At 42.3% G+C, this 15,422-nt stretch overlaps 1 protein-coding gene across 1 annotated transcript; it reads left to right on the top strand.

Annotated features, from left to right (window-relative positions):
* The first annotated feature begins 8,607 nt into the window (after window positions 1-8,607).
* Window positions 8,608-9,534, top strand: LOC123273436 (trichohyalin-like). The gene has a single exon (XM_044740835.1). The coding sequence runs from the start codon at window positions 8,608-8,610 to the stop codon at window positions 9,532-9,534; it is 927 nt and encodes a 308-aa protein (XP_044596770.1).
* Window positions 9,535-15,422: the final 5,888 nt, after the last annotated feature.

Genomic DNA, 15,422 nt, shown 5'->3' with positions numbered 1-15,422 from the left:
AATAATTTTTCTGCTTGGTTCAATATTTTTAAACTTTTCAAAATGTTGCTCTTTTTATTTTATGAATTAAAATTCTAATTTTTTTTTCTTACAAGCTATCACTATAACAATAAAAAAAGAGCGTTAATTAAAGATTAATTCTCTTAAATCCAGAAAATTTTTTAATCACCGTAAAGTAACGTCTAAACATCACTTAAAGCGTCAATTTATCGGAAAATCAATAAGTGACTAAATAACTTAATATCACAAATTTTCAAAATTATGAGAAGTTATTATTCCCAGCTCTATTTTTTATTCATCTTGTCTTATGTTATTATCATTATCCTGCATTGTCCCCTATAATAATAATTTAAGGCATTTAATTTTATCATTGGTTTAGATTCAACAATCTCAGGCTCAGTTGAAAAAAATCAAAACAAGCGCGTATTATATTTTGGTGTTGAGCGTAAGTATAAGTATAAGTGTAGAAGTTGAATCAATGGAGATGATATCGGACGAAATAGAACGATTCGACTTATACTAGTTTGGAAGAAGCGAGGGTCATTCTCATATTCCGAAACTGGTGCCGCAAATGACAGTAATATTGCTGGGTTGCGGTTTTGAGCACCACAGACTGATTATAGCCCACTTCCGACGCGTAAACAACGGTTTGTAAAAGGAGTCGGTCCCATCGCCGAATTTGCGCTATATATATATTTCAAGTGCATGAGAACCAAAAAAGTTCCTTTTTTTATATAGATAAAGTTTGTGGTTATATTGTCATATCTAATATCATAATTCATAATTTTTGATAAAGCTTCTCTTACATGGAGAGAAATTTATAGGAACCTTTCCAAAAATTATGGGAATGGTTCCTATAATAAAATGATCATTATAGGTATCAATCCTATGCTCATTATGGGAACCATATTCATAGTTTATTGGAAACGTTCTTGTACAATAATGGAATAGCTTCAATATATTATGGGAATGGTCTCTACATTATTAAAGGAATGGTTTCTATAATATTATAGGAATGGTCCCTATATTATTAAAGAAATGGTTCCTATAATATTATAGGAATGGTTCCTATACTATTAAAAGAATGGTTCCTGTAATATTATGGAAACTATTCCTACATATTATGGGAACCATTCCTATATATTATGGGAATCATGCCGATATTTTTTTTTTTTTTTTTTTTTTTCCTTTATTTAAACCCAACAGCCCAATAGGCCAATAACAGGGTTACTCAATTTCATATTTATATGAAGGTTACAGAGTAAATAACAAAATATAATATAAATGAAGAATATAAACAATTTAAAGAAATAACTGACATTATTAATTAAATAATTTTACATAATGATGCGTAACGATTGTATAATATTTTTGATGCAGTTGGCAGTGATCGGATAACTGAAATCAAGGAGATCAAAGTCAGCTAAATTATTGTTAGCTACAATAAAATTACAAATATTTATTAATCTATACAATGGTGATGTCTGCTCAAAAGCTGACCTGACAAGTGGGATACAAAAAGGGTTAGCTGATCGTAGATTCCGTAGTGGTGAATTAAAAGGAAGAAGTCCCAGAAAGCTCGGACAATATATCTTACCCCTGATAACACCAACTACAAAGAGCACTGCTGCACATGACCTCCTTTCTTCAAGGGTGAGCATGTTGGCACTGGAACAAAGTGCAAGATAGTCAGCACCACGATCAGGATAGACACCATTTCTTTTATATTCTAAGTATTTTAAGAATCTCCTCTGAATTTTTTCAGATATTACAGTTATAATTATAGGTATCGTTCCTATAATTATAGGATCCATTCCCATAATTATAGTAACATTTCCCAAAAATTATGGGTACAATTCCCATAATTTAAGTAATCGCTCCTAAAATGGTATAGGAAAACATTTCGTTAAAATTATAGGAATGATTTCCATATTTTTCTCTCCGTGTACATACTCAGTAAATAATACAAATGTCAAAGCACCTGGATAGAAAATGAATGTGACTCGATACATATTTTGGGAATCGTTTTGCCGCCAATTAGAAGCATTACTGGTATATGCAGTTAAAATTTAAACGGCAGATCGAGGATTTGAGCTCATTTAGTTCAGTGTTGGGGCAGCTGCATGATCAGCCCTAAAGGATTCACTGATATATAAAAGGCATGCGTGTACACATGGCCCGTGCCGGGTATACAGGGCTTTCAGGATCAAAACGACTTACACTTAATATAACGAGCAGTCTGTACGCAGTTAGTATAACTCAGTCGTATAAAATATGTAGCATTATGAATTGTCTTTAATTCCATTTTTGAGGATTCTGGAACGTGTAATTTTTGTGGTGAGTTCTTCGTGGACGATAAATTCTGCCTACCCTTTCTTTTTTCCTTAAGCTGCCTAATTAAGATACGACATGTGTCCTCAGTGGTTCTCAATTATTTTGAATACGTTTTACAGTTTGGAGGACTTTCTTCTCTCAATCAAATTTATTTGATTTGTTGCATGTATGTACATTGAAAAACAAATAGTAGACTTGAACCAAATGAAAAATTTTTGAGGGAAGAAAATTATTTTGAGTCAGCTATAAGTAAGTTTAGCTTACATGGCTACTCAAATAACAAATTTCTCCGTCAGCCGAAAAAAATTAATTATAATTAAACAAAATAATATTTTACTGCAATTTTAATTCTGCAATTTCTTATAGAACAGATGAAGATATTAAAAAATTAATTTAAGAACCAAAATCAGGATATAGTAGACCAAATAATTTATGTTTTACTTTTTATTTATATCAATTTTTGTAAATTGAAATAAATAGAAAGAAAAACATAAATTATTTGGTCTACCATATCCTGATTTTGGTTCTTAGAAATTTGTAATACTTAGACCTGAAATAATGAATATGAAAAATTAATTTAGTTGAAAAATTGATTCTTTTAAAGTTGTTCTGTTTACTCTTCGATAAAAACTTTTGAAATCTACACCATAAGTCATTAAAATAACTTTTCCTTGTAAAAATAGTAATTAATCAATTTAAATTCTAATACATTGAAAAAAAAAATTCTTGACTGGAGGGTAAATTTTCTTGGCTCAAGAAAATATCTAGCAAAATTAAAAATTTCTTGAACAAAGTCAAATTTTTTTAAACCAAGAAAATTTCTTCTTGCTCCAAAATAACTTTTGTCTTCCTTAAAATTTTCTTGATGCAAGAAGTTTGTTTTTCTGTGTAATGTGATTTTTATATCATTTTTGTTCACTATTATGTCAGGTATGATTTAATGTGACAATATGTTAAAATCTTAATTTTTAATTTTAATCAAAACTTTGTTCCTAATACTATCATTCAAAAAATTGGAATTTTTTCTGAATATGTTCATTAAACTTAAATTTTACAGCTTCCGTTTATTGAATCAGTCTTTCTCTGTTATTATTAACGATCAAATGAGTTTTTGTAGCCTTATCAATTGCATAGAATTAAAGACAATAAAATAAAGCTATAATTGAACTTAACTTTATGTATTTCTGCAAGTTTTTTGCAAGTGTCTGTCTAAACTATCAGTGATTAAATTTTATGATAATCTACTTCTCCAATCCCGAACATTATTCAATAAATACATTTACTAAAAATGTAATTAATCTGAAAACACAGTTATTACTAAAATTCTGATACAATTATATGCAATCAACAATTATTAAAGAATTTAAATGAAAGAAAATCTCTAAAATGACAGCCCAATGTACGAATAAATGAATATTGCAGCAATAGAAGAATTGAAATTGAAACAGTTACGGTTGATAAAATAGCCTGTACAAATGAGAAAGAAAATAAAATAAAGAAGAGAGAAACAAATGTGCGCCAACGCCAAGCACGTCCCCTTCATATTCAGTTCTCTGTAATTTTACACTAATCCTCTGGCTCGCAGAGAAGAAAATATTATCCCTTTGCCAATTGCAATATAATCTTTCTATCTATTACAGCCACTCATATATAAGCGCTCTTAGTAGTATTAAACATTACATATATATACTTATATCGTGGTCGCATACCGGCATAACCTCTATTCTACAAACCGACATACCGAACGTAAAAACTGAACATATTTCTGTAAATACGAGCACAGAAGTGGAAATCGGTGATAGTAATATCAAATATTATTCATTTTTTGAGCTGTTTATAAAACTAATTTTATTTAAATTATTTTTTGTTCGATGTCGCTGCAGTCGCACGAAAGTCATATTAAAAACCTGTAACGTCCACGTTTTCCAAAAAATTATAAAAAATAAAATAATTTATTTAATTGTCCCCGGCTCGAAATTTGCTCGCCGGAGTCCAGGGTCATAAACGGGGATTACATTATCGATAACAAAATAATAAACAAAACACTTTATTTTTAAATCAATCAAAGAAAAAAAGAAAAACCTCTTTATTGGCCTGATCATGTTAATAAACGATATAAACAATATAAACAAATTAAACAATATAAACAATATGTTAGAACACTCTTCTCACACATACTCTCACTCACCGTGAGCGTCAAAATCGCGAACTAAACTTCAAAGCTGATTCCCCGCTTCCCCAGGAGACTAGCCGTCACCCCTGGGCCTAAACCTCTACCCCGAGAGCGAATGGAGAGTGTCCTCTTCGCCCCCACCTACACGGCTTATGATCACCTACCGTACCTCAGCTGAAGGCTTTGGCACGGGGAGAAGCACTTTCATCCGGTCGGTTCATGATACTTACCTGAGCCGTGGTCAGACTCCAGGTAGAGTATCATCCTCTGGAATTACTTGGTGAAGAGTATTCGCCCGAGTAATTCTCCCGAGAAAGAACTGCTTGCTTTATCGAGCCAAATTTTGGCGTTTATCATTTTTTGCCTAACTCTCTTGTAACGAAAAGGAAGAGTCGTTTTAGACACCTATCCGGTGTTCTCGTACTAGCATTCAAGAATAATTATTTATTATTTTAATCGTAATTTTCTTCATTTTCCATCCATTCGTCTCGCCAAATTCTAAGTTTTTATTTTCGAAACTCAAGTCTTTATTATTTTAATCGCAATTTTCTTCATTCTCTATCCATTCGTTTCGTCAAATTCACAATTCTTTATTATTTTAATCGCAATTTCCTTCATTATATATCCATTCGTTGATTTTTCCATACTAAATTGTCTTCGGGACTTATAAAATTTTCGCTTACCTAATTTATTTCTTACAAAATAATAATCGTCATTTCTTTCATTTTATATCCATTCATCACTTTCCCATACTAAATCTTGTTCGGAACTTAGAATAATTTTCCCAGTCTTTTAATTTCTTTTACAATTAATTCGCTCGGCTTCGTAATAATTTCTCACACGCTTATTTTCTTAATTTAATCATACCTTCGGTAACAATAACATAAAATTATTAGCTAAATAAATACAATAATTAAATAATAATCGCCGCACTAATAACAATAATTGTTTCTATTAATTTTTAAGTAATTAACAACGAATAAACTAAAATACTCAATTACAAAAAGTAAAATCTGGGTCATACCCCTCTTTCCTCGGAAAGAAAAGTGGTGAACTTGGTTTGCCACTTTTCTTTTGGTCCATTCTTCTCCCTTTCTGAAGTTCAGTAAACATCTTGTTGGTCTTTGACATCTCCATGGTGGTGAAAACGACAAAAACGCTATAAATGGCTTTCGCACGCCATGTCATTCAGCTTACAAACAAAAAATAATTTTCTTTTCACGTTTTCAGGTCAATAAACAGGCTCGGTACTAATAAACTATGTAACTAAATAGACTCTCGAATTTAAATTTGGTATCTTTTGAAACTTGGGGTCTTTACTCGGTTTTACGCGGATCTTCTTTCGGTGTCCTCATCGCTGAGTCTGGTTCACAATCGGGACCTCGGATGGATCTTCCTCACGGTCATTCTACGGTGATGCGTCGTGGTTCAAGTTCTGCTCATACTCGGCTTCGGATTCAACTTCAGGTGCCTGCCCACGTAATGGCACACAGGACTTTTTCAGGTGCCTGCCCACATAGTGGCACACAGGACTTTTACAGGTGCCTGCCCACATAGTGGCACACAGGACTTTTTCAGGTGCCTGCCCACATAGTGGCACACAGGACTTTTTCAGGTGCCTGCCCACATAGTGGCACACAGGACTTTTTCAGGTGCCTGCCCACATAGTGGCACACAGGACTTTTACAAGTTCTGATTTCAACGAGTTCCTCAACTTCGTGGCTATTTCAGTGACTGGTAATTCTTGATGACGGTGACTCCTACCTCCAGGGCATGGTCTCATCTTTGAATTGCTCAGAACACTGCGGACACTTAGATTTCGGTACTGGTTTACATCAGAGATTCAAGGTTCTAGTTTCATCCTTCATCCGGTTGAACGACTTCTTTTCGACAACACATTCACATCCCGGCTAATCGCGTTTTGGAACGATTTTTTTTTTCTCGTTCCCCAAGTTCCAAAAGATTTACAATAATATGAATTTACGATAAGTCATCTTTAACTACACTACGTGGCCCGTTACCAAAAATTAATCCTGTCCCTGTTCGAGCGCCATCTGTAACGTCCACGTTTTCCAAAAAAATTATAAAAATAAAATAATTTATTTAATTGTCCCCGGCTCGAAATTTGCTCGCCGGAGTCCAGGGTCATAAACGGGGATTACATTATCGATAACAAAATAATAAACAAAACACTTTATTTTAAATCAATCAAAGAAAAAAAGAAAAACCTCTTTATTGGCCTGATCATGTTAATAAACGATATAAACAATATAAACAAATTAAACAATATAAACAATATGTTAGAACACTCTTCTCACACATACTCTCACTCACATAGATACCGTCGTGGCGACCCCAGGAACCCAACACTATATCCAGATTTTAGTTAATTATTATATGTATTATTTAATGTGTTTCGTTAGTTAATTTTGTTTAAAGTATGTTTTATTATTTTTGTTATTTGTGTGACGCACCCGGCGAATTGTATATTCTGCCGGCTAAGCCGGCACGAGAGGGCATTAAAGAGCCGAAATTTTATTGTTTATTTATATCTTTTGTCATTTTTTTAATTGTTTAATTAAAGACCATATATTGGTATAAACTGATACGGAATTCCGAATTTTGCCGATAAAATCCGATGAGGGAAAATTATTTTGCCTCGGGCGTTTCGTTTTTTTGGGCACAACGAGGATTGTTTATTATAATTATTGTTAAGTAATGATTATTTATGTTTAATTTTGGTATGCGCTAAATGTCCGCCCGGATAGGCTCGAATTTTGGAGAATCCAAAATCATAAGAATTGGCCTGGAGAACGCTGTGTAAATTATTTTAGTGCGCCGTAGAATAGCTGTAAGAACGCCCAAAATTATTCTAAGTCCCGGGCAAAAATTTGTATGGAAACGTATTCTGTTGAAAATTGAAGTAATCTGTTGAATTGATTGAATGCATTTGATATTTAATTTTCAAAGTGAAAATTAAAAACTTAGAATTAATTGACGTTTATCGAGCTTCCAAACCTGGCGATAGGTGTCTAAAACGATCCTTCCGTTTCGTTGCAAGTGACTTTTTGGAAAAATGATAAAGTCCCAAATTTATCGCGGAAGAATCGTCGAGTACCACTGAGACGATTTTCCCTGTGGAGGCTATCCAGAAGGAAAAACGCTAAGGACCTCAAGTTACCCAGAGTACGACTGTACCAAGGTAAGTGGAGCTCATCTCTTAGGGGTACAACGGACTCCCCGTACTCCGACCTTCTGTCAGGGTGCGGCAGGTGATCATAGTCGAGTAGGAGGGATCGAGCTGGAGGCTATCCTCTCGATCTTTGGGAACGGCGATTAGGAGGTCGAGGAAGTCGGCTAGATACCTCGACTTCGGGGACCTGGGGGGCAGCACCGCGGGAGAAGGGAGCTGGAGACTATCCTCTCGTTTCTCCGGGGGAATCCCGAGTAGGAAACTGACCCACTAGTGCCGCGAACTGAATAACGCGAATTTTGGAAACTCCCAGACGGTCGGTAAAACAGAAAACGATCATACTAAAAGTCGGTAAGCAGATTCCTGTTTTACCATCAGTCGGTAAAACAGAAAACGATCAAACTAAAAAGTCGGTAAGCAGATTCCTGTTTTACCATCAGTCGGTAAAACAGAAAAATACCGGAAAGCGCGGTTTTGGACGAATGAGTGTGACTACCATTTTGTAAAGGTGATAGGAGGGTGTTCTTTTCACCACAATGTTTAATTATTGTTACTAAATAAAAGACTTCTATTGTTTCTTCTATTACGTTTAGTTCTGATTTATTCGGACAATCCCCTGTTGACCCTGGACATCGGCGAGCTCTAAATTCGAGCCGGGGATTTTATTGATATTGTCTAGTACGGTCTATTCGAGGACTTTCAGATCATGAAAACTAGACTCGGTTTAATTTAACTGTTTAGATAATAAAAGGGTTAAAATCCCTTTTATCACGAATTTTACCCGTTACAAATTTTTGGCGCTCGAACAGGGACGTGACTCGACGTGACGTGACGTAATTATCGTGGAGTAGCGGGTAAAACTAATAGTAGATTTTTTAGAATTGACAAAAACAAAAGAATTAGAACAATGGCGGAATCGGGATCGCGATCGTGGCTATGGTCCCTGCGCAAGGAAGAGGTTAAGGAAGAACTCGCAAAGTACCGAGTAACCTTCGAACCGGATGCAAAGTTAGCCGAGCTACGGTTTCTCCTGCGAACTGCACTGAATCAAACGAAAACGGCTAACGGAGGCCGTGCGGGGCGCTACGATAAACTCTTAGTTGATCTCGAACGATCTGAGATCGAACTCGACGGCCTCGAGGACCCCGAGGGTGATACCCGTGATGATGGTGACGAGGGTGAAGAAAGACACCAACCATCCGATGAAGAAGAAACCGAGGAAGCCGAAGATGAGAACCGGCTCCAGGAGGAACAGATAAGAGCCGAAATTGAAGCCGAAGAACGCGAGAGGGATGTACGAGAGCGGATCGAGAACGATGTACGAGAGCGGATCGAGAACGAAGTACGAGAGCGGATCGAGAACGAAGTACGAGAGCGAATCGAGCGCGAGTTGAGGGAACGAGCGAAAGTCGAAAATGACGAGGCAGAACGTGAGAGGAATGAACGAGAGCAAGAGGAACAAGAGCGAGAGCGACGCGAAAACGAGCGCGCGGAGAAAGAGAGGGCGGAACGACAATTGCGGGAACGTTTTAGGCGCGAAATCCGCGCCCAAATCGCACGAGAACGCGAACAACCCGCGAGACGACCCGTCGAGGCAAGACCGCGACCCGACCATGTGGACCCGGACCAGGGAGCCACTCCAACGCGCAATCCCGCCTCCACACCGGGTCCTCGTCTCCAGCAACCCACCCCGCCAGCACGTCGATCGGTGACCGACGTCACCCGCAAACCGACGCTGACGAACTACGACGCAGGGATATGGTCCGGAAGTGGGGAGTCATCTTTAAGGGGGAACGCGACGTCCAAGATTTCTTGGAACGACTGGAAGAGCTAGCGGAAAGCTATGGCTACGAACTCGATCAGTTGGTACCCTGCATTCCCATGCTCCTCCGCGATAAAGCCTTGCTTTGGTACCGAAACAACAAGCAGAACTGGGCTTCTTGGAAGGACTTCAGCAACGACCTGAAGGCGTTCTACCTACCTCCGGGCCTGGAACTAGATTTAGAAGAGCAGATCCGTAATCGAATGCAAGGGACGTCGGAAACCGCGGCAGAATACGCCACTCAACTGCAAACCCTGATGCGAAGGCACGGAAGGATGTCCACGACGGCCCGTCTCACCCGTCTGTACCAAAACTTGCGACCGGAGTATCGAAGGTACATGAAGCGAACCGAATTTGCAAACGTCGCGGAAATGCTACGCCTCACCGGCGAATACGAGCAGCTGATTGCGCAGGAAAGGACGTCCCGGCCGAAGGAGACCAAAGCGGTAGCCCGACACCCACCGAACCCGACCCGAACCTCCCCATTGGAGATCATGGAATACGACCGGAGGGCCCATTGCTGGAAATGCCGAGAACACGGCCACGCCCGCTGGCAATGCCCGAACCCATGGGTCAAATTTTGTAGTCGTTGTGGCGAGTTGGGCACGACATACAGAAATTGTCCTTGCCCAGATCAGGGAAATGCCAACAGGACCGGTGTGAGCTTCCCGCAGCGGCCTACGACACCTCGGGAAGCAACCAGCGCAGGGAACGAACCCGTGAAACGACCACACAACCAGACACCAAACGCGCCAGTACCGAAACCGGGCAATTCCAGCCAACCCCAGTAAAACCACACGACAAACGCCCGTTCGCCGAGATTAGATTAGGCAAAGAAACGATACACGCGCTATTGGACACCGGGGCCACCGCATCGCTCATCTCTCAACGCACTTGGGATTTGATCCGTCGCGAGCGACTTCACGTCGAATTCAATCCGGCCCAGACAAAAGGGACTACCTTAGGGAACCATGTGATACAAACCATGGGAAAAGCCTGGGTCCGCGTTCTGGTCGAGGACCGGCCCTACACCCTACCCTTCCATGTCGTTCCTGCCTACGCCAGTGACATGCTCCTGGGCATGGACAATCTTGGTACATTAGGCTACCGACTGATCCGAGAACTCGAGGCTTTTGACGCAGTAGAACTAACCTACGATCTCGAGACCGCGCAGCACGAAATAAAAGGGTGGTTACGAATAGACGAGGGGATTAAAGGACCCGCACGGTGCGCGTCGCACCGAATCAAGATAAAACCCGGCACCGAACCGATCAAAACACGGTACTTCCCAAAGAACCCGAGGATGCAGGAGATCATGAACCACGAAGTCGATCAAATGCTCAAGGAGGGAGTCATCGAACCCTCCAACAGCCCGTGGAATTCGCCGGTGGTCCTGATCCAAAAGAAATCCCGTAAATATCGGTTCTGCGTGGATTTTCGTAGAGTAAATGAGGTCTCCGAGAAGGACGCATTTCCGATCCCTCACGTCAACGCATCACTGGACAAACTCCGGCGAGCCAAGTACATTAGTACCATCGATCTGAAGAGCGGCTACTGGCAGATCCCTCTTGAAGTCAGTAGCAAACCAATCACCGCTTTCACGATCCCGGGTCGAGGCCTGTTCCAGTTCAAGGTAATGCCTTTCGGGCTGCATTCAGCCCCGCAACGTTTCAGCGCGCGATGTACGATGTAGTAGGCGCGGATCTGGAACCCCACGTGGTCGTATACCTGGACGATATAATCGTCATCAGTGAAACGCTCGACCAACATATGGAGATCCTGAGCAAAGTGATGGAACGTTTACGTGCCGCGAACCTAAAAATTAACCACGAGAAAAGTCGTTTCCTAGAAAGGAGTACGACATATCTGGGACACGTGATTGACGAGGACGGCATCCGGACGGACCCCGAAAAAGTACGAGCGATCACCGAGATCGAACCACCACGAGACCCGAAAGGGCTGCGCAGATTCCTGGGGATGATATCATGGTATCGAAGATTCCTTCCCTTCTGTGCGGAACTGACCAAACCCCTGACGTCGCTTCTCCAGAAAGAAAACGCTGGAGGTGGGGCGAAACGGAACAATGCGCGTTCGAGAAGCTCAAAGACAGCTTAAAAACGGCGCCAGTGCTGGCAGCACCCGACTTCTCGAAGCGGTTTAGTCTACAAACGGACGCCAGCGACATAGGCATTGGTGCCGTGCTTACGCAGGAGCAGGATACTCAGGAACGGGTAATAGCATACACCAGCCGCACGCTAAACAAAGCCGAGCGCAACTATACCGTGACCGAGAAGGAGTGCTTGGCGGTCGTCTGGGCGATCCAGAAGCTAAGACCCTATCTCGAAGGCTACGAGTTTACGGTAATTACGGACCACCAGTCGTTGAAATGGCTGCGAACGATGGAAAGTCCCAGCGGCCGCGTCGCGAGGTGGAATTTAGCCTTGCAGCAGTTCGATTTCGATGTAGTCTACCGCCGGGGAAAATGGAATAAAGTCGCTGACGCACTATCTCGCTTGCACCCGAGCGACGGAATAAACGAGAGATCCCCAGACGAGGTGGCCACTCTTGTTTTGATGCTTTGGACTGGGGCGACGCCTGGTACGATCGAATATTGAAAGGGGTGGAGAACGACCCCCAGAGATACCCAGAATACTGTCTAAAGCAAGGGCTGCTGTACCGCCACCGATACCACAGTTTAGACTACGCCGACCGAGGCGACGTCTGGAAGCTTTGTATCCCAGCAGCCGGCACTAGACATATTCTCAACGAAAACCACGACACATCGACAGCCGGGCACGGAGGAATCGCAAAAACGATCGCTCGAATCTCCCGACATTATTATTGGCCCCGCATGCGGGCAGACATCACGGAATATGTTCGACGATGCAAGAACTGCCAGGCATTCAAAGCCACCCAGCAACCCCGTCGGCCCCGATGGGTACCATCCCTGCCCTACGACCTTGGGCCGTGGTAGCCACCGATGTCATCGGACCTAAGCCACGATCCGCTCGGGGAATGTCATACCTCGTGGTATTCCAGGATAAGTTTACTAAATGGGTAGAGATTCAGCCTCTACGCCAACAAACGGCCGCGGCAATCACGAATGCGTTCAGGGAACGAATCCTATTGCGATTCGGGAGGGTAGACACCATAATCACGGACAATGGCACACCTTTTGTCAGCAAGGAGTTTACCACCCTACTCAAGCAATACGGGATACAACATATACGAACGCCGCCCTATTCACCTCAGTGCAACCCCGTCGAACGCACTAATCGGGTGATAGGGACCATGATCGCCCAGTTCGTCGGATCGAACCAACGAAACTGGGACAAACAAGTACCCGAGTTCGCGTTCGCCTACAACACCGCGAAACACGATGCGACCGAATTCTCGCCTGCATATCTCAATTACGGCCGCGAAATGCACCCTCCTGTATCCCAACGAACTCAAGCTGACCAAGGGAAGGGAGACGTTCATGACCCGCAACGATCAGCCCAAACCCTAGCCGACACACTTGACTTGGTAAAGGTTAATTTGGCCCAGAGCTACGGGAAGCAGGCCAAATACTACAATAAAAGGCGCGGAAGTGGCAACCCGCCGTCGGAGATCTAGTGTGCAAACGAGAACGCCATCTGTCCTCGGCAATCGACAATTTCTCGGCGAAACTCGCAGAAAAGTACTCGACCGGATTTACCGTGAGTAGAGTTGTGGGACCCTCGGTATACGAAATCACAAAAGAGGGCCGGACCCTCACCGCGCATTTAAAAGACCTGAAACCCTTTCATGAGGGCAATCTGACGTCGGGAGAGCCCGAATCCGCGCCAGAAAATAGCGACAACGCGAAACACGAACCCGACGAAGACCCCGAATATGACGAAAACCGCCGAATCACGCGCGCCATGTCCAGTAAGGCAAAGGTATCTTTTGCTGACCCGATTGAAGTAGAAATGGGGACACTCCCGGAAGTAACCGAGTTCACACCCTTCCTATCACCTGAATGAGACGGGCATGACGATACTAGGTTAAGTTTCTGTTTGTACGAGTGTGAGAGCTGACGGCGGCGTTTTTTGTTCTTATGTTGTTACAGATGGCCAATGAGCTCACCATGGAGGAGGAGATCAGACTTATGGAGGAAATGCTGAACCGACCAGCCCGCCTCGAAATCACACCACTACCTGACGTCCGATGTCCGAGCATCGGAATACCGGCAAGGAAACCGGCTATCCAAATTGTCGAGGACCGCGCCATCGACGCCAGCATACTGATGCTCGGGGCGCACGAACCGTATGACCCGGCCAATCCAGGGTTCGTACGGCCCACGACTCGACCGACGACAACCACGAGCACAGGGAAACCCCAGCGCTCCTGAAGCCGTCGTACCCAGCACGACGCAGACGACTCGTCATCAGACCAGCCCCACCATGCCTGGTGGGACTGGCCAGGCGACCAGTGACCAGCGAGAACGTCTCCATCCCGGGGCCACAAAATTTCAGTTCTAAGAGGAGCGTCGTTCCAGCTGAGCCACCGCCGAAGCCGCCACAGGCCGTCAAGAACACTGAAAGTACTGCAGCCTGGCTGACCTACGACGACGCCCCGTTACTGGCGGAGTACCCGGAGCAGTTCGAGGCACTACCAGGCGACCTGTTTGCGCCTCCAAAACACCCCCAGACCGCACTGGAACGGGTGCTCGCCGCGCTGACGCCGCTCGACAATATCCGGCGCAGACAAGGCACGAGGAGGGCAACTTTCACGGCTTACGATACCGCACTGCGTCTTTTCAAAGTGACGCAGTATCGGAACCGTACGGAACCCCGGATTAAACCGCTGGGTAAAACGGCCCATGATCTGGTAGAAGAATTGACGAAAAGAGGCAAGTAAACTCACCTCTTTTCTTTGCCAGGAAAAGAGGGGTGCAACATAGATACCGTCGTGGCGACCCCAGGAACCCAACACTATATCCAGATTTTAGTTAATTATTATATGTATTATTTAATGTGTTTCGTTAGTTAATTTTTGTTTAAAGTATGTTTTATTATTTTTGTTATTTGTGTGACGCACCCGGCAGGTGGGTATATTCTGCCGGCTAAGCCGGCACGAGAGGGCATTAAAGAGCCGAAATTTTATTGTTTATTTATATCTTTTGTCATTTTTTAATTGTTTAATTAAAGACCATATATTGGTATAAACTGATACGGAATTCAGAATTTTGCCGATAAAATCCGATGAGGGAAAATTATTTTGCCTCAGGCGTTTCGTTTTTGGGCACAACGAGGATTGTTTATTATAATTATTGTTAAGTAATGATTATTTGTGTTTAATTTTGGTATGCGCTAGATGTCCTGCCGGATAGGCTCGAATTTTGGAGAATCCAAAATCATAAGAATTGGCCTGGAGAACGCTGTGTAAATTATTTTAGTGCGCCGTAGAATAGCTGTAAGAACGCCCAAAATTATTCTAAGTCCCGGGCAAAAATTTGTATGGAAACGTATTCTGTTGAAAATTGAAGTAATCTGTTGAATTGATTGAATGCATTTGATATTTAATTTTCAAAGTGAAAATTAAAAACTTAGAATTAATTGACGTTTATCGAGCTTCCAAACCTGGCGATAGGTGTCTAAAACGATCCTTCCGTTTCGTTGCAAGTGACTTTTGGAAAAATGATAAAGTCCCAAATTTATCGCGGAAGAATCGTCGAGTACCACTGAGACGATTTTCCCTGTGGAGGCTATCCAGAAGGAAAAACGCTAAGGACCTCAAGTTACCCAGAGTACGACTGTACCAAGGTAAGTGGAGCTCATCTCTTAGGGGTACAACGGACTCCCCGTACTCCGACCTTCTGTAGGGGTGCGGCAGGTGATCATAGTCGAGTAGGAGGGATCGAGCTGGAGGCTATCCTC

The sequence above is a fragment of the Cotesia glomerata genome, linkage group LG10 (assembly GCF_020080835.1).
Source record: "Cotesia glomerata isolate CgM1 linkage group LG10, MPM_Cglom_v2.3, whole genome shotgun sequence".
Classification (NCBI taxonomy): domain Eukaryota; kingdom Metazoa; phylum Arthropoda; class Insecta; order Hymenoptera; family Braconidae; genus Cotesia; species Cotesia glomerata.
This window is presented reverse-complemented; position numbering and strand designations above follow the sequence as displayed.